At 39.6% G+C, this 20,030-nt stretch overlaps 1 protein-coding gene across 1 annotated transcript; it reads left to right on the forward strand.

Annotated features, from left to right (window-relative positions):
* The first annotated feature begins 565 nt into the window (after positions 1 to 565).
* LOC133753986 (cyclin-Y-like protein 1) lies at positions 566 to 19,806 on the forward strand. The gene is given in 3 exon segments (XM_062184625.1): positions 566 to 620; positions 18,881 to 19,432; positions 19,435 to 19,806. Coding segments are annotated over 3 exon segments (930 nt in total). The 3' UTR covers positions 19,758 to 19,806.
* Positions 19,807 to 20,030: the final 224 nt, after the last annotated feature.

Genomic DNA, 20,030 nt, shown 5'->3' on the forward strand with positions numbered 1-20,030 from the left:
AATGATTTGTCCTCTATTTCAGATATTCTTTCTTCCGGTTTATCAAGACTGTTGTTAAGGCTTTCTATTGTATTTATTTTCTCTTTAACACATTGATTTCTCCATTTCAGTTTGCATTTTCCTTAATTCTGTCTGCTGGAGAAATTCTCATCCATGTCATGTGCAGAATTTTATAACTCATGTATTTGCTTCTCTGGGTTTTGAGTGATCTGATGATCATTCTTTTGGATTCCTTTTCAGTTATTTCATCAGTTTCATCATCCTCACGGGCTAATGTGGTAGTATTGTTGTGTTCTTTTTTGGGTATCATACTTGCTCTTGCTTCCTATATTTCTTTGCTTGTTTTCACCTGGGTAAACAGTTGTTGGTATTTCCACTGAAGGCTTTATTTATCGAAAGGTGATTCTACAGCTTAGGGGAATGCCTGCTCCTTCAGCAGGTATCCACAGGTGTGTGCTGGGGAGGGCAAAGAGCCCTGACCAGCGCTCAGCTGTGGGGCATGGGCCTGGAGAGGCACCCAAGGTGGGCAAGGAAGCTCTCTTCTATTATCACTGGGGAGGCGCATATGACCATGACACTGCTGTGTTCACAGCCCCAAACCCTCTCACCAACTGCCCAGGGTGAGCCTAGGTAACCTTGCACCCCACCAATGGGTGAAAAATACAAAAAAAAAAAAAAGAAATCAATGTGCTCCATAGTGTGAACACACAAATGCCCATAATTTTCCTCCACAACAATTCAAGTAGCTCTGAGCTTCTGGAGTCAGACCCAGTATTGTGCAAAGACCTAACAACATTTGATGCCCTTCTGCCAGACTGTCTATTGTACAGTCACAGGATTCCCACAGTCACAGAGTACAAGGCTCCTAGAGCCACAGGGCACAAGGGATCCACTCACCTCTCCTTGATCCCCTCATCATATAACAAGAGCCATTTCACTTCCTGAGCCAGCCACCCGCCCAACAGAGACTGGCATATGAGGGGAGGGGAACAATATGCCCTCCCTTCATGGAACCAAACGGGCATCCTGCCCCACCCCCAGCCTGCACTTCCCAGCCTGGACTCAAAGTCATTGAGGAACACTGATTTCTTCATTAGACAAAATCCACCAGGAGTGTGTGGACTACAGCAGCATTCACATGCTTCATTTCCTCCCCACTGGTCACTGGTTCCTTGCTGGGGGTAGAGGAAGAAATCAACATGCCTTTCTTTCACAGGGATAGGTGAAATTCTGCCCCATACCAGATCCTTCAGGCTGGACTCAAAGTCATTGCTGTCCATGCAGCTCTCCCTCTGTCCAAATCACCAGTAGTGCAGATTCCCTCACCTCAGTCTGAGAAGATGATATCTCATTAGCCATTGGAGGCACTGTGGCATCATGCTAGCTGCTTTGTGATTGTTCAGTCTTCACAGCTATACAAAGTCTCTCTTCTTTATATAGCCTTTCCATTTAAAAATATCTCCAACGACCCATCAGAATACAGTCCATCTCCTATTCATCTAGTATCTTCCTGTTGTCAATATCAGCATGTTTTTCTCCAGTCACTCAACTTAGATCTCCAGATAACTTTTTTTTTATTTCTGTTATTGCCAAAGACACCTCCAAATGAAGAATTCAGTGAACACTGAAAACACCTGAGTTCTGCTGGGATATATAGAAGGGATATAAATAATAGTCAAATGAAAAGATGTCAATTTCTTTCATATAGAGTAAATGACCATGACTCACAACTTTTTTCTGTTTCTTTTCTTAATTTAATTTTGTTCTACAAGTGATATTGGAAACAACACTTTAAAATTTGTACGAAAATGTGGCCTCTTAAAATTACCCAGAAGTACCATCTGGAGTGCCATATATGTTACCGGAATTTTGAAGCCATACATTATCACCATATGCTTATTAATAAGTCCCCAATATTGATAACCACAAGAGGGTTCTTAACGTAACAACAGACACCACAGAAATAAAAAGAATCCTCAGAAATTACTACAAAGAGTTCTATGCCAGCAAACAGGGAAATCTGTCAGAAATGGATAGATTCCTGGATACAACCTACTTATATTGGACTTATATTGGACCATGAAGACATAGAAAACCTAAACAGACCCATAACTGACACAGAAATTGAAAAAGTAATAAAGGCCCTCACAACAAAGAAAAGCCCAGGACCAGATGGATACACTGCTGAGTTCTACCAGACAATTAAAAAAGAACTAACTCCAATTCTTCTCTAACAATTCAGAACAATCAAAAAAGAGGGAATCCTCCCAAATTCTTTCTATGTAGCCAGCATCACCTTCATTCCTAAGCCGGAAAAAGATGCAGCATTGAAAGAAAATTACAGACCAATATTCCTGATGAACATAGATGCAAAAATCCTCAATAAAATTCTGGCCAATAGAATGCAACAACACATCAGAAAGATCATCCACCCAGACCAAGTGCGATTTATCCCTGGTATGCAGGGATGGTTCAACGCTCGCAAAACAATGTGATACACCACATTAACAGACTGCAGAAGAAAAACCATATGATTCTCTCAATAGACACAGAGAAAGCATTTGATAAAATAGAACACCCTTTCATGATGAAAACTCTACGCAAACTGAGTATAGAAAAACATTCCTCAATATGATTAAGGCAATTTATGCAAAACCCACGGCCAACATCCTACTGAATAGGAAAAAGTTGGAATAATTTCCACTGAGATATGGTACCAGGCAGGGATGCAAACTCTCACAACATAGTTCTGGAAGTTTTAGCCAGAGCTATCAGGCAAGAAAAAGAAATTAAAAGGATACAAATTGGGAAGGAAGAACACAAACTATCCCTCTTTGCAGATGATATGATTATTTAGGGGATCCAAAGAACTCCACTAAGAGACTATTGGAACACATAGAAGAGTTTGGCAAAGTAGCAGGATATAAAGTCAATGACAAAACTCAACAGTCTTCGTATACACAGACAATGCCATGGCTGAGGAAGAACTTCTAAGTTCAATCTCATTCACAATAGCCACAAAAACAATCAAATACCCTGGAATAAACTTTTTTTTAAAAATTTTATTTAATGAATATAAATTTCCAGTGTACAGCTTATGGATTACAATGGCTTCCCCCTCCCATAACTTCCCTCCCACCCACAACCCTCCCCTCTCCCGCTCCCTCTCCCATTCCATTTGCATCAAAATTCATTTTCAATTCTCTTTATATACAGAAGATCAATTTAGTATAAAGATTTCAACAGTTTGCACCCACATAGAAACACAAAGTGAAACATACTGTTTGACTACTAGTTATAGCATTAAATCACAATGTACAGCACATTAAGGACAGAGATCCTGCATGAGGAGCAACTGCACAGTGGCTCCTGTTGTTGACCCAACAAATTGACACTCTAGTTTATGGTGTCAGTAACCATCCGAGGCTGTCGTCATGAGTTGCCAAGGCTATGGAAGCCTTCCAAGTTTACCGACTCTGATCATATTTAGACAAGGTCATAAAAGACAGAGTGAGGATAGTAACCAATGATCCTAAGAGTGGCATTTACCAGGTTTGAACAATTATACAGCATTAAGTGGGGAAGAGGACCATCAGTACACACATGTTGGGAGTAGAGCCATTGGTGGTAGAGTAGAGGTTATGATTACAAAGGAATGAGGCCCAAGTGCACTAGACAGGGCCTAGAACAAAGGACAGAGTCATTATTAGAGGAGCTAAGAAAAGTGCTGTCTAAGCTACAATTAAGTTTTCTGATTGAGAGGCAAATAGAACCTCACAGAAGGGGCTTGATAATAATCTGTTGGGCTTTAGGCCTTGTAAATTCAGAGGCCCAGACCTATCTATCTCTTCACATGGGGTATATCCTAAGGGAGGTGTGAACCTCCTAGGGGAAGGCACTCTGTTGACTTTCATTACTTGGCTGGCCTGGGAGGAGAGCTGGCCAGGTAAAGCAAGGGGCATCTCTAACAAGAAATTTACAGTTCTGCCTGCAATGTTGCTGACCCTACTTGGCCGTCCCCTCAGCTGCAGTGGTCACTTTGGAAGTTGGGCTGAATGAAGGGCTTTTCAGCTTAGAGCCAATAAGATCTGTGGCTCTGACCTGGGCATCCTTCGACTCCAGGGCAGGTCCATTTCCAGTGATCCAACTCTTGGCAGAGCTGCCAGGGCTCTTCACAAGCTGACTTCTGCTGAAGCCCAGGCTTACCACATTGAAAGCCACTGCAGTGGACTGGCCTGTTGGGTCTCCTTGAGGGCAGATCACTGTACAGATCAGCCATTAATAGGCCTGCCACCCATTGCTTCTGATGCCTAGCTTTCTTTTCCTCCTGGTTTGTGTTAAAGCAGACCAGAGGATGCAAGTCAAGGGAGTGCCCAAGTCCCATCTCTAATCTTCGGTGGCCTGAACTACAAGTCTATAGTCACAGGCATGTTCTGTAGTAGTTTTTCTAAGGTAGACAATGCCCATGAGGAAAATTATATTCTCACTTTAAAACTTTCTTTCCCTTTGGTCTGAAAGGGAGGCTTTTTCTACTTACTGTATACTTCGCTGATGGCGAAGTGAATCTAGCTATGAGATTATTATTTAAGTTCTTATTTTGGCTCTGCTATTACAGAAAAATGTTAGCCATCTCTTTTATAAGATCTAAAGATTAAATTGTGCATCCTACAGATTCCTTCATAATAGAATTAGTTTCCTACCTTGAGGAGAATAGGGAAATGAAAGAACAAGTTGGGCTTAGAATAGAGAAATGAGGGAGCAAGTCCTAGATCGCTTGCTGACAATAGCAATATCACATGAATACTTAGCAAACTGTTTCAACCACTAGATAACAACTTAAGAAAACATTTACCAGAAGGTCCAATGCCTTCTATAAATTTTAAGAATCATGTATTTGAAAACACCTCTTAAATATCTAACATGGTGTAGTTTGTTTAGCCAGTAAACTTAAGCACAACCATCTAAAATGTTTTTAGTTTCTTTCTACCAACACGGTTAAAACATATGATACACAGATTCAGGTCACTCAAATTAAAATGTACCTTTGATTGATTTTAGCAGCTTAAATTTATGGACAATCTTATCTATAAGCCATTTAAAATAAAACTCTTAATAAAATTTCCCCATGTGGACATAAAATATGTACACACATATAATATAGTATAATAGACCAATATAGCAATTTTAATAATAGCTTTTAAAATCTTTAACTCTTTTTGTAGATTGCCAATTGATTTGAATTGCTTTTTCTTTTTAGTAACCTCAGTTAACCATACTTTCTCTCAATTGGTACTGTTAATACATATTGGCTTCATCTGTTTACAGAGCCATCCCAAAGTACTGAATACAATAAAAGTGGCTGGAAAAAGTCCATAGGAACCTATAGGAGGACAGCTAAACACAGAACCAACAATGCTTTAGTTTTATGAGCAGCACATCATATATAACTGTGGATGACAAAAGACTTTAAGTCTCCATGTTTAAAATTATAAACTCATCAACCAACAAGAGGCACTTGCTTACTTCACAGTATTTTTGAAAGCACCTGTAGGATTTTACAAGTATTTAACCCTAAATTTAGGCCTCTGGGGCTTTCTCATTAAGATAACTATCATGTCTAATAACACAAGATCATTAGACTTTTTAATTCTCAAACATTTGTATTAATAGCATTTTCCATTATAGAAACTTAAAGTCTGGTACCACATCACATCTTGACAGTCCTTCTAATATCATCCAAATAGACTGATTAGTTGGTGTCTCTATAAGATGAGAGACATAGGTCCTTTGATTTTTTCAGTTGGGCCCAAACTGGAAAAACCAAAGTCCAGGATTTACTGGAAATTTTAGAGACCAGATTGTTTGAAACTTTGATTTTTTGAATGCCTGTCAAGAATGCCAAGAAGGCTCAAAATCCAAAATATCTGCTTGAAATAAGATTTCTTTTTTTTTAATTTTCTTCCAGAAATATTTTAATAAAAATTTGGCCATTTCCAAGAAATACCCACTGCATGCCCATCAATAAAAGAGAACCTTAACAAAATAGAAAATTTACCATATGGCTATGATTTAAAGGAAAAAAAATTGCAGACACTCGAGTATATCAGTGAAGTCCAATATTAAAGTCACATTTTTCTTATGGGCTATGATTAGGAATCCGGTTAGATATCAAAATAAAACTTAATACAAATGCAGAACTATTTAGGTCAAAGGACCTCTATAGAAATATCTGTCCTCAAAGGCATTCCAGTTTGAGACTCAATTTTAGAATAAGGCATAACAAATGTTAACAGATGACAAACAAACAAGGTGACGATAAGGGGATTCTACAATTTCCCACATACTCTTAACCTGGTAAAAACAAATCTAGAATTTGTTTTTATTTATTTTTGTTTAAACAATTGTCAAGACTGGAATCAAAGAGAAGGCACAACAGTTTTGCTCTGGTTTTTTGTTATTTGGATTTCAGGACTTTTTTGTTTTTGTTTTCTATTTTTTTTTTTACAAATACAAATTAAACATGAAAAAAATTCTACTTCAAAAAAATTCTAACAGTTCAAGAAAAGCTCATCAGTTGCATATTACACATTTAAAACCTATCTCACAATTTAAGTTTTAGTGGTAGAAACAGTGTTTCAGAATTGTATTGTGATCACATACCAAAACAAATTAACTCTATTAACACCTTTTTAAAATAGCCATTTCCCCAACGGAATGTGTCTTGCTTATTACTGACATTTGGTATGTTTCATTCATTGGAATATTTCTTATTTTCTACATATTTCAGAAACCTGTGAGAAACAGGATTTGATAAACATTTTGAAGGCAAGAAAAATCCAATTGTTCTATGAGAGTCATGACCTTCTGGTGTAGAAAAGTTGCCTCTGGAAAATTTAACAAGTTTCATTTTCTCTAGTATGGCTAAAAACTGAATAAAAGGTGAAATAAGATTTGTTAAAATCATGACATAACATAGACCAAATTTGATCATTGTTACAAGGTGATTAGTCAAATTTTTGAAAATAAGCACATATTTAAATAACCCATAGCTCTTAATAAAAATTCAGCTGTTTTTGAACAATTAGAATTTAACAGACATCAAGAGAACATAATAGATTACATTAACACATTGCTTTAACAGAGCATCAGAGTTTAATTCTATGTCAAAGAGAAATTGAGCTTCCTGTGATCTTTGGCTGTGAGGTTTCCTTCCTTTACCTTCTTTCATATTGGTGACCATGTTTCTGTGTTTCTGTATGTAACACATCTTTAAGCATCTTTGGCAGGGCAGGATGAGTGGCAACAAATTCTTTCAGTTTCTGTTTGCTATGAAAAGTCTTAATTTCACCTTCATTCACAAATGAGAGCTTTGCAGGATATAGTATTCTGGGCTGGCAGTTTTTCTCTCTTAGTACCTGGGCTATGTCTCGCCATTCCCTTCTAGCTTGTAGGGTTTCTGATGAGAAGACTGCTGTGAGTCTAATTGGAGATCCTCTAAGAGTAATCTGACGTTTCTCTCTTGCACATTTTAGGATCTTTTCTTTATGTTTCACTGTGGTGAGTTTGATTACAACATGTCGTGGTGAGGATCTCTTTTGGTCATGTTTATTAGGGGTTCTATGAGCTTCCTGTACTAAGATGTCTCTGTCCTTCTCCAAACCTGGGAAATTTTCTGCTAGTATCTCACTGAAAAGTCCTTCTAGTCCTTTCTCCCTCTCTATGCCTTCAGGAACTCCTAGAACCCGAATGTTGGGTTTTTTAATAGTATCCTGTAGATTCCCGACAATATTTTTTAGATTTCTAATTTCCTTTTCTTTTCTTTGATTTGACTGTTTCCTTTCCTTTTCTCTGTCTTCTAAGTCTGATATTCTCTCTTCTGCTTCGCCCATTCTGTTTTTAAGGCTCTCTAATGTGTTTGTCATTTGATCTATTGAGTTCTTCATTTCATTATGATTTCTCGTCACTATCAGAGTTTCTTGTTCCACTAGTTGTTTCATTTCATTTTGATTCCTCCTTAATATTTCACTTTCACGAGAGATTTTCTATCTTGTCCATTAAGGATTTCTGTAGTTCAAGAATTTGTTTTTGAGAAGTTCTTAATATTCTTATCAATTTTTTGAGATCCGCTTCTTGCATTTCTTCAATCTCATCATCTTCATAATCTTGAGCTGGGGTGTCTTTTTCATTTGGGGGCGTCATAGTGTCTTCCTTGTTCTTGTTAGCTTGGTTTTTGCGTTTGTTGTTTGGCATGTTGGAGATATTTGGTTTCTTCACTGTGGTGTTTTTTCTTGTTACACTATGGCTCTATATTAAGTGGACTGTCTGCTTTCAGTGGAGCCTTAGAGGCTTGAGATGAGTGTGGACTGAGAGCTGTGTTTGGTTCCTTAGGGTTGAGGGTGTGTCAAAGATGACACTCCCAGGTTAGGTGTGGTAAATCTCTTTCTTTTTTTGATTTAAAAGGGAAGTAATTCTGCACAGCTGAACGTAATTGGAGGTAGTTAGCAGGCAAATGATATACCCACAGGAGCCAGAGATCGGAAGCTCTTTCCCAAGGACCACACAGGGAATCTCTGCTGCCCTCAGTGTGGGCTCCAATTCTCCTGGAGTCTCCCACTGGGTTGCCAAGTTAGATGCCAATCTCCTGTTATTTCACCCCTCCCCCCAGAGTCAGGTTTTTCTGCTAGGCTCAGGGCCTGTGCAGACCCGAGGTCGCCCTGCTTATGACGTACGTCCAAAATGGCACCTGCTCTGTCTTGCTCGCCTTTGAGAGGTGAGCAGAGAGAGAGAGACTTGTGTCTGTATCGGTCACTTTTTTTTATTTTTTTCCTCTCTCTCTTCTAGTTAGCCTGGTGAACTTTTCCCCACGGAGTTTCAAGCCTCGTTCCCTCTAGCCTCCTCTTTCTGCTTGCCCGCTGGTGTCTCGGGCTATTGAGGTTCGGCTCACCTTGCGTTCCAGTGCTGGTGTGTTGAGTCTGCCGCTGGTGTCTCGAACTTGGGCTCCCATGCTCTCCACGCAGGTCCACTGTGAATCACTAGTTCCGGAAGAGTTTCCTCTGCTGTTTCATCCCCTACTCTTCCTTGACCCTGCAGTATCTCCACTTATATTAAACTTTCTCTCCCCCCAGACTAATAGTGTGCTCCCTGCCTATTCCACCATCTTGTCTCTCTCGATCCCTTGGAATAAACTTAACCAAGGATGTTAAAGATCTCTATGATGAGAATTACAAAATCTTTAAAAAAAAAAGAAATAGAAGAGGATACCAAAAAATGGAAAAATCTTCCATGCCCATGGATTGGAAGAATCAATATAATCAAAATGTCCATACTCCCAAAAGATCTGGAAAAAATGATGCTGAAATTCATATGGAGATACGGAGACCTCAAATAGCTATTGCAAACTTGTACAACAGAAACAAAGCCAGAACCATCACAATACCAGACTTCAGGACACTGTACAGAGCAGTTGTTATCAAAACAGCATGGTACCGGTACAGAAACAAGTGGATAGATTAATGGAAAAGAATAGACACACCAGAAATCAATCCAAACATCTGCAGCCAATTTGAATTTGTTCAAGGATCTAAAACCAATCCCTGGAGTAAGGACAGTCCATTCCAGAAATGGTGCTGGGAAAACTGGATTTCCACGTGCAGAAACGTGAAGCAAGTCCCTTAACTTACAACTTACACCTTACAAAAAAATCCACTCAATATGGATTAAAGACTTAAATCTATGACCAGACACCATCAAGTTATTAGAGAACATTGGAGAAACCCTGCAAGATATTGGCACCAGCAAAGACTTCTTGGAAAAGAACCCAGAAGCACAGGCAGTCAGCCAAAATTAACATTTGGGATTGCATCAAATTGAGAAGTTTCTGTACTACAAATGACACAGTAAGGAAAGTGAATAGGCAACTGACAGAATGGGAAAAAATATTTGCAAACTATGCCACGGATAAAGGGTTAATAAAAAGAATCTACAAAGGGATCAAGAAACTCAGGCGGAGCCAAGATGGTGGATAGTGAGGACATGCGCCGTAGTTTGGGAAAATAAAGTTTCATAAAAGTGGAATTACTGTAGCCTCAGGAAAAGACTCAAGAGAAAAACTGCAGAGGAAATGCTTCCGGATCTAGTGGATGTGACAGAGAGGACCTACTGGAAGCCCACCACATGGAAACCCAACCGCTGGAGCTGAGCCGCAGATCTCGCCAGCACAGGAATGAACGGAAGGTAAGACAAAGACATCAGAAACCCGAGATATTGGGGGTGAAAAGCAGAGGCATCTCTCTTCACTCACCAAGCAAAACAATGAACAGGTGCCATTTTACGTATGTAAAGCGCCACCAACAAGTTCACAAACTCAGTAACTTTGGAACTTTGGTGAAACTTGAGAACACATTGAGGGCTGCATAATCTCTTAGTGTGGTCCCAGGGGTAGATCAAACGAATATTTCAACTATCCGCAATTCCACTCACCTGTGCCAAATTACTTCCCAACTGAGTCAAAAAGAGAGAGAGAGAGAGAGAGAGAGAGAGCGATCCAGCAAGGAGAAAGGGAGAGAACAATGTGGGTGAGTCGCTTTTTGCACAGCCTTAAACCTGAAGAATCAAGCGGAGCTCTCTGGCCACACCCATCACAGCCTCTAAAGATCCATCAAAGCAGACAGCCCACTTAGAGGCATAGTATAACGAGAAAAAACCACCACCACCACCACAACAAAAAAAAACTAAATTATCTCCAACATGCCAAACAACAAACGTAGAAAGCGAGGTAACAAGAGCAAGGAAGACACTATGATGCCCCCAAATGAAAAAGACACCCCAATCCAAGATTATGAAGATGAAGAGATAGAGGAAATGCAAGAAGCGGATCTCAAAAAATTGATAAGAACATTAAGAACTTCTCAAAAACAAATTCTTGAACTACAGAAATCCTTAATAGACAAGATAGGAAATCTCTCTCGTGAAAGTGAAATATTAAGGCGGAATCAAAATGAAATGAAACAACTAGTAGAACATGAAACTGTGATAGTGACAAAAAACCACAATGAAATGAAGAACTCAATAGATCAAATGACAAACACATTAGAGAGCCTTAAAAACAGAATGGGTGAAGCAGAAGAGAGAATATCAGACTTAGAAGACAGAGAACAGGAAAGGAAACAGGCAAACCAAAGAAAAGAAGAAGAAATCAGAAATCTAAAAATACTGTCAGGAATCTACAGGATACTATTAAGAAACCCAACATTCAGGATCTAGGAGTTCCTGAAGGCATGGAGAGGGAGAAAGGATTAGAAGGACTTTTTAGTGATATACTAGCAGAAAATTTCCCAGGTTTGGAGAAGGACAGAGACATATTAGTACAGGAAGCTCATAGAACCCCTAATAAACATGACCAAAGAGATCCTCACCACGACACGTCATAATCAAACTCACCACAGTGAAACATAAAGAAAAGATCCTAAAATGTACAAGAGAGAAATGTGAGATTACTCTCAGAGGATCTCCAATTAGACTCACAGCAGTCTTCTCATCAGAAACCCTACAAGCTAGGAGAGAATGGCGAGACATAGCCCAGGTACTAAGAGAGAAAAACTGCCAACCCAGAATATTATATCCTGCAAAGCTCTCATTTGTGAATGAAGGTGAAATAAAGACCTTTCACAGCAAACAGAAATTGAAAGAATTTGTTGCCACCTGTCCAGCCCTGCAAAAGATGCTTAAAGATGTGTTACATACAGAAACACAGAAACATGGTCACCAATATGAAAGAAGATAAAGGAAGGAAACCTCACAGCAAAAGATCACAGGAATCTCAAACCATATATTAGAAAATATCTTTGGCAAATGGCAGGGCAAAGTTACTCCTTCTCAATAGTCACATTGAATGCTAATGACTGAACTGTCCAGTTAAAAGACACCGATTGGCTGATTGGGTTAAGGAACAAAACCCATCCTTTTGCTGCTTACAAGAAACTCATCTTTCCAACATGATGCATACAGACTGAAAGTGAAAGGCTGGAAAAAGACATAGCATGCCAACAGAAATGAAAAAAGAGCAGTCGTAGCCATATTAATATTGGACAACATAAACTTTACCACAAAAACTGTCAGGAGAGACAAAGAGGGGCACTATTCAATGATTAAGGGATCCATTCAACAGGAAGATATAATGATTATCCATGTATATGCACCTAATTACAGGGCACCAGTTTATTTAAAAGACTTGTTAAGGGACTTCAAGGGAGACTTAGACCCCAATACAATAGTACTGGGGGACTCAATACTCCACTCTAAGAGATAGACAGATCAATAGGACAGAAGATCAACAAGGGGACAGTAGATTTAAATGACACTATAGCCCAAATGGATCTAACAGATATCTACAAAACATTTCATCCTACATCTAAGGACTTTACATTCTTCTCAGCAGTACATGGAACCTTCTCTAGGATTGACCACATACTAGGCCATAAAGTAAGTCTCAGCAAATTCAAAAGAATTAGAATCATACCATGCAGCTTCTCAGATCACAAAGGAATGAAATTGGAAATTAGCAACTCGGGAATCCCTAGAGCACATCCAAACACATGGAAATTGAACAACATGCTCCTGAATGAACAATGGGTCATAGAAAAAATTAAAAGAGAAATCAAAAATTTTCTGGAAGTAAATGAGGATAAAAGCAAAACATACCAAAACATATGGGATACAACAAAAACAGTGTTAAGAGGAACGTTTATATCAATAGATGCCTACATCTAGAAATTGGAAAGGCACCAAATAGATGAGCTTTCAAGTCATCTCAAGGATCTGGAAAATCTGCAGCAAACCAAACCCAAACCCAGTAGAATAGAAATAATTAAAATCAAAGAAGAAATCAACAGGATTGAATGCAAATAAACATTACAAAAAATCAGCCAAATGAGGAGCTGGCTTTTGAAAAAATAAACAAAATTGACACCCCCATTGGGCCAACTCACTAAAAAAAGAAGAGAAAAGACGCAAATCAATAGGATCAGAGATGAAAAGGGAAACGTAACAACAGACACCACAGAAATAAAAAGAATCATCAGAAATTACTGCAAGGACCTGTATGCCAGCAAACAGGGAAATCTATCAGAAATGGACAGATTCTTGGACACATACAACCTCCCTAAATTGAGCCAGGAAGACATAGAAAACCTAAACAGACCAATAACTGACACAGAAATAAAAGAGTAGTAAAGGCCCTCCCAACAAAGAAAAGCCCAGGGCCAGATGGATTCACTGCTGAGTTCTACCAGACATTTATGGAAGAACTAACTCCAATTCTTCTCAAACTATTCAGAGCAATCGAAAAAGAGGGAATCCTCCCAAATTCTTTCTATGTAGCCAGCATCACCTTAATTCCTAAGCCTGAAAAAGATGCAGCATTGAAAGAGAATTACAGACCAATATCCCTGATGAACATAGATGCAAAAATACTCAATAAGATTCTGGCCAATAGAATGCAACAAAACATCAGAAATATCATCCACCCAGACCAAGTGGGATTTATCCCCGGTATGCAGGGATGGTTCAACGCTCGCAAAACTCAAACTATCCCTCTTTGCAGATGATATGATTCTTTATTTAGGGGACCCAAAGAACTCTACTAAGAGACTGCTGACACTCCTCGAAGAGTTTGGCAAAGTAGCAGGATATAAAATCAATGCACAAAAATCAACAGCCTTTGTATACACAGGCAATGTCACAGCTGAGGAAGAACTGCTAAGATGAACCCATTCACAATAGCTACAAAAACAATCAAATACCTTGGAATAAACTTAACCAAAGACGTTAAAGATCTCTACGATGAACATTACAAAACCTTACAGAAAGAAATAGAAGAGGATACCAAAAAATGGAGAAATCTTCCATGCTCATGGATTGGAAGAATCAATATCATCAAAATGTCTATTCTCCCAAAAGCAATTTATACATTCAATGCAATACCCATCAAGATACTGAAGACATTCTTCTCAGATCTGGAAAAAATGATGCTGAAATTCATTTAGAGACATAGGAAACCTCGAATAACCAAAGCAATCCTGTACAACAAAAATAAAGCCGGAGGCATCACAATACCAGATTTCAGGACATACTACAGGGCAGTTGTTATCCAAACAGCATGGCACTGGTACAGAAACAGATGGATAGACCAATGGAACAGAATAGAAACACCAGAAATCAATCCAAACATCTACAGCCAACTTATATTTGATCAAAGATCCAAATCTAATCCCTGGAATAAGGACAGCCAATTCAATAAATGGTGCTGGGAAAATTGGATTTCCACGTGCAGAAGCTTGAAGCAAGACCCATACCTTTCACCTTACACAAAAATTCACTCAACTTGTATTAAAGACTTAAATCTATGACCTGAAACCATCAAATTATTAGAGAGCATTGGAGAAACCCTGCAAGATAAAGGTACCAGCAAAGATTTCTTGGAAAAGACCCCAGAGGCACAGGCAGTCAAAGCCAAAATTAACTATTGGGATTGCATCAAACTGAGAAGTTTCTGTACTTCAAAAGAAACAGTCAGGATAGTGAATAGGCAACCGACTAATGGGAAAAAATATTTGCAAACTATACTACAGATAATGGGTTGATAACCAGAATCTACAAAGAAATCAAGAAACGCCACAACATCAAAACAAACAACCCACTTAAGAGATGGGCCAAGGACCTCAAGAGACATTTTTCGAAAGAGGAATTTCAAAATTGCCAACAGACACATGAAAAAATGTTCAAATCACTAGCAATCAGAGAAATGCAAATCAAACCACAATGAGGTTTCACCTCACCCCAGTGAGAATGGCTCACATTCAGAAATCTACCAACAACAGATGCTGGAGAGGATGTGGGGAAAAAGGGACACTAACCCAGTGTTGGTGGGAATGCAAACTGGTTCAGCCACCATGGAAGTCAGTCTGGAGATTCCTCAGAAACCTGAACGTAACCCTACCATACAACCCAGCCATCCCACTCCTTGGAATTTACCCAAAGGAAATTAATTTGGCAAATAAAAAAGCCATCTGCACATTAATGTTTATTGCAGCTCAATTCACAATAGCTAAGACCTGGAACCAACCCAAATGCCCATCAACAGTAGACTGGATAAAGAAATTATAGGACATGTACTCTATAGAATACTATACAGCGGTAAGAAATAATGAAACCCAGTCATTTGCAACAAGATGGAGGAATCTGGAAAACATCATGCTGAGTGAATTAAGGCAGTCCCAATGAGACAAATATCATATATTCTCCCTGATCATCGACAACTGAGCACCAAAGGGGAAACCTGTTGAAGTGAAATGGACACTATAAGAAACAATGACCTGATCAGCTCTTGTCCTGACTCTAGATGTACAATGTAATACTTTATCCCTTTTAGTACTTGTTGTTCTTTTTGTTGTTGTTGTTCTAGTACTAGTGGTTGAAATCTGTAATTAACACATAATTGTTGTTAGGTATTTAAATTGTAACTGAAACGTGATCCCTGTTAAATTTCAGAGTGAAAAAAGAGATGGAGGAGATGTACAATTTGGGACATGCTCAATCAGACTTGCCCCAAATGGTGGAGTTATAAATGTGCCAGGGGATTCCAATACAATCCCATCAAGGTGGCATGTACCAATGCCATCTTACTAGTCCAAGTGATCAATTTCAGTTCACCATCGATGGTTCTGATAGGTCTAAGAATCAAAGGGATCACACAAACCAGACAAGTGTCTGCTAATACTAACTGAGAGAATCAAAAAGGGAGAGAAAGTTCCAACATGGGAAGTGGGATACACAGCAGACTAATAAAATGGCAGACGTCCTAAACAACACTCTGGCCTCAGAATCAGTCCTTAAGGCATTCGGATCTGGCTGAAGAGCCCCTGAGAGTATTGTAGGCATGGAAAGCCAAGATACCATGGAAAAGAAAAAAGAAGAAGACCTAAATGAAAGATCTCTGCAAGTGAGATCCCAGTGGAAAAAACAGGGCCATCAAAGAAGGAGGTACCTTTCTCTGAAGGGAGGAGAGAACTTCCACTTTGACTATGACCCTATTGGAATAAGATCAAAGTCAGCGAAGTCTAAAGGCTTCCATAGCCTTGGCAATTCATGACTAGAGCCTAGGGAGATTACTGACGCCATGAACAGGAGTGTCAAATAGTTAAGTCAGCAACAGAAGTCACTGTGTAATTACATCCCATGTGGGATCTGTCCTTAATGTGTTGTCTAATGTGCAGTGATGCTATGACTTGTACTGAAACAGTTTTTTGCACTTTGTGTTTCTGCATGGGTGCAAATTGATGAGATCTTTACTAATTAGCCGGCGCCGCGGCTCACTAGGCTAATCCTCTGCCTTGCGGCGCTGGCACACCGGGTTCTAGTCCCGGTCGGGGCACCGATCCTGTCCCTGTAGCCCCTCTTCCAGGCCAGCTCTCTGCTGTGGCCAGGGAGTGCAGTGGAGGATGGCCCAAGTGCTTGGGCCCTGCACCCCATGGGAGACCAGGAGAAGCACCTGGCTCCTGCCATCGGATCAGCGCGGTGCGCTGGCCGCAGCGCGCCTACCGCGGCGGCCATTGGAGGGTGAACCAACGGCAAAAGGAAGACCTTTCTCTCTGTCTCTCTCTCTCTCACTGTCCACTCTGCCTGTAAAAAATAAAAAATAAATAAAAACAAAAAAATTAAAAAAAGAGATCTTTACTAATTATATACTGAATCGATCTTCTGTATATAAAGATAATTGGAAATGAAAAAAAAACCTGGTGTTAAATTGGAAATGGCATAGATAATTAATTAATTTTTTAAAAAAATATTATGTAGGATCTCTGTCTTTAATGTGCTGTACACTGTGATTTCATGCTATAACTAGTACTCCAACAGTAATTTTTTCACTTTGTGTTGCTATATGGGGGCAAACTGTTGAAATCGTTACCTAATATATACTAAACTGATCTTCTGTATATAAAGAGAATTGAAAATAAATAATGATGTGATTGGAAGGGGAGAGGGAGCGGGGGGTAATAGGATTGTGGGTGGGAGGGAAGTTTTGGGAGGGGGAATCCATTGTAACCCATGGGCAGTGCTTTGGAAATTTATATTCGTTAAATAAAAGTTTAATAAAAAAAAGAAACTCCACAATATCAAAACAAACAACCCACTTAAGAGATGGGCCAAGGACCTCAAGAGACATTTTTCAAAAGAGGAAATCCAAATGGCCCACAGGCACATGAAAAAATATTCAAGATCACTAGCAATCCGGGAAATGCAAATCAAAACCACAATGAGGTTTCACCTCACCCCAGTGAGAATGGCTCACATTCAGAAATCTACCAACAGTAGATGCTGGAGAGGATGTGGGGAAAAAGGGACACTAACCCAGTGTTGGTGGGAATGCAAACTGATTATGCCACTATGGAAGTCAGTCTGGAGATTCCTCAGAAACCTGAACATAACCCTACCATACAACCCAGCCATCCCACTCCTTGGAATTTACCCAAAGGAAATTAATTTGGCTAATAAAAAAGCCATCTGCACATTAATGTTTATTGCAGCTCAATTCACAATAGCTAAGACCTGGAACTAACCGAAATGCCCATCAACACTAGACTGGATAAAGAAGTAATGGACATGTACTCCATAGAATACTATACAGCAGTAAGAAACAATGAAACCCAGTCATTTGCAACAAAATGGAGGAATTTGGAAAACAGCATGCCTAGTGAATTAAGCCAGTCCCAAAGGGACATATATCATATGTTCTCCCTGATCGGTGACAACTAACCAAGCACCAAAAAGGAAACCTGTGAAAGTGTAAGGGACACTATGAGAAACAGTGACTTATCAGCCCTTGTGCTGACTGCTGATGAACAATTTAATACTTTATCCCTTTAAGTACTTTTTTGTTCTAATTAATACTATTGGTTGAACTGTGTAATTAACACACAATTATTCTTATGTGTTTAAATTTAACTGAAAAGTGGTCCCTGTTAAATATAAGATTGGGATAAGAGAGGGAGGAGAAATATAATTTGGGACATGCTCAATTGGATTTGCCCCAAGTGGTGGAATTAGAAATGCGCCAGGGGATTCCAATACAATCCCATCAAGGTTGAATGTAACAATGCCATCTCACTATTCCAAGTGATCAGTTTTGCTCACAACTGATCATACTGATAGGTCTTAGTCAAAGAAATCATAGAAACAAGACTAGTGTCTGCTAATACCAACTGATAGAATAAAAAAGGGATAGAATGATCCAACATAGGAAGGGGGAGACACAGCAGACTCATAGAAATGTAGATGTCCTAAACAACACTCTGGCCTCAGAATCAGCCCTTAAGGCATTCGGATCTGGCTGAAGAGCCCATGAGAGTATTGTAGGCATGGAAAGCCAAGATACAATGGAAAAGAAAAAAAAGAAGAAGACCTAAATGAAAGATCTCTGCAAGTGAGATCCCAGTGGAAAAAACAGGGCCATCAAAGAAGGAGGTACCTTTCTCTGAAGGGAGGAGAGAACTTCCACTTTGACTATGACCCTGTCCAAATAAGGTCAAATCGGTGAACACAAGAGGCTTCCATAGCCTTGGCAACTCATGACTAGAGCCTAGGGAGATTACTGACGCCATAATAAGAGTGTACAATTGTTAAATCAACAACAGGAGTCACTGTGCACGTACTCCTCATGTAGGATTTTGTCCTTAATGTGTTGTACTATGTGAAATAACGGTATAAGTAGTACTCAAATAGTACTTTATACTTTGTGTTTCTGTGTGGGTGCACACTGATGAAATCTTTACTTAATATACACTAAATCGATCTTCTGTATATAAAGAGAATTGAAAATGGGCAGACGAGTTGGCTCGAGGGAGGCCGCGGTGTCGTGGCGGAGGGGGTGCAGCTGAGGCCGGAACCCTGCCCTGGAGCTGGGTGGTTGAGTGGCGGGCGAGGCCGTGTCTCTTGGCGCGGCAGCCCCGGGCTCTGCCGGGGCAGCTTACTAAAAAGTACAGCTCATGCTCAACAATATTTCTAGATGACAGCACAGTCAGTTCTAATCTTACATACACAATAAAATGTGTGACCTTAGCAATATATTACCACATAAAGAACAGAGATGCAAATAGATCCCTGGATATTTTTGATGAGAGATCACATCCACTCACACGAGAAAAGGTTCCGGAGGAGTACTTTAAGCATGATCCTGAACACAAATTTATTTACAGATTTGTCCGTACGCTTTTCAGTGCTGCACAGCTTACAGCTGAATGTGCAATAGTCACTTTGGTTTACTTAGGAAGAATTTTAACTTATGCTGAGATCGACATTTGTCCCACTAACTGGAAAAGAATTGTCTTGGGAGCCATTCTTCTCGCCTCCAAGGTTTGGGACGATCAGGCTGTGTGGAATTGGACTACTGCCAGATCCTCAAGGACATCACGGTTGAGGACATGAATGAGATGGAACGGCATTTTTTGGAGCTACTTCAGTTTAATATTAATGTTCCTGCCAGTGTTTATGCCAAATACTACTTTGACTTTCGCTCCTTAGCAGATGACAACAATCTGAATTTTCTGTTTGCTCCTCTCAGCAAGGAAAGAGCACAGAACCTAGAGGCCATTTCCAGATTGTGTGAAGACAAATACAAAGACTTGTGTAGAGCTGCTATGAGACGATTTTTCAGCGCTGATAATTTCATTGGCATTCAGCGCTCTAATGCTATCCTCTCTTAAAGGGAGTAATGAGAGGGTTCTAACATCCTCAATCCCTCATCTACAAGGACTGGAGAACTGTCACCTCTCTGGCTCAAAAAACAGCAAAGTTAGTATTTTCACCAAAAACAAAGACATGGTATTCAAGAGACTTGTGGACAATGAGGAGGATTGCACTCCAAAGGAAAGAATGGGACCTTGTTAATGCAACAACACACCCTTCTGTCCTTTTTAATGTAAACAGAGTTTAAAAAAAAACACTTCAGAAAGGGAAAGCTCCCAACCCACACACAG

This window comes from Lepus europaeus, chromosome Y (genome assembly GCF_033115175.1).
Source record: "Lepus europaeus isolate LE1 chromosome Y, mLepTim1.pri, whole genome shotgun sequence".
Classification (NCBI taxonomy): Eukaryota; Metazoa; Chordata; class Mammalia; order Lagomorpha; family Leporidae; genus Lepus; species Lepus europaeus.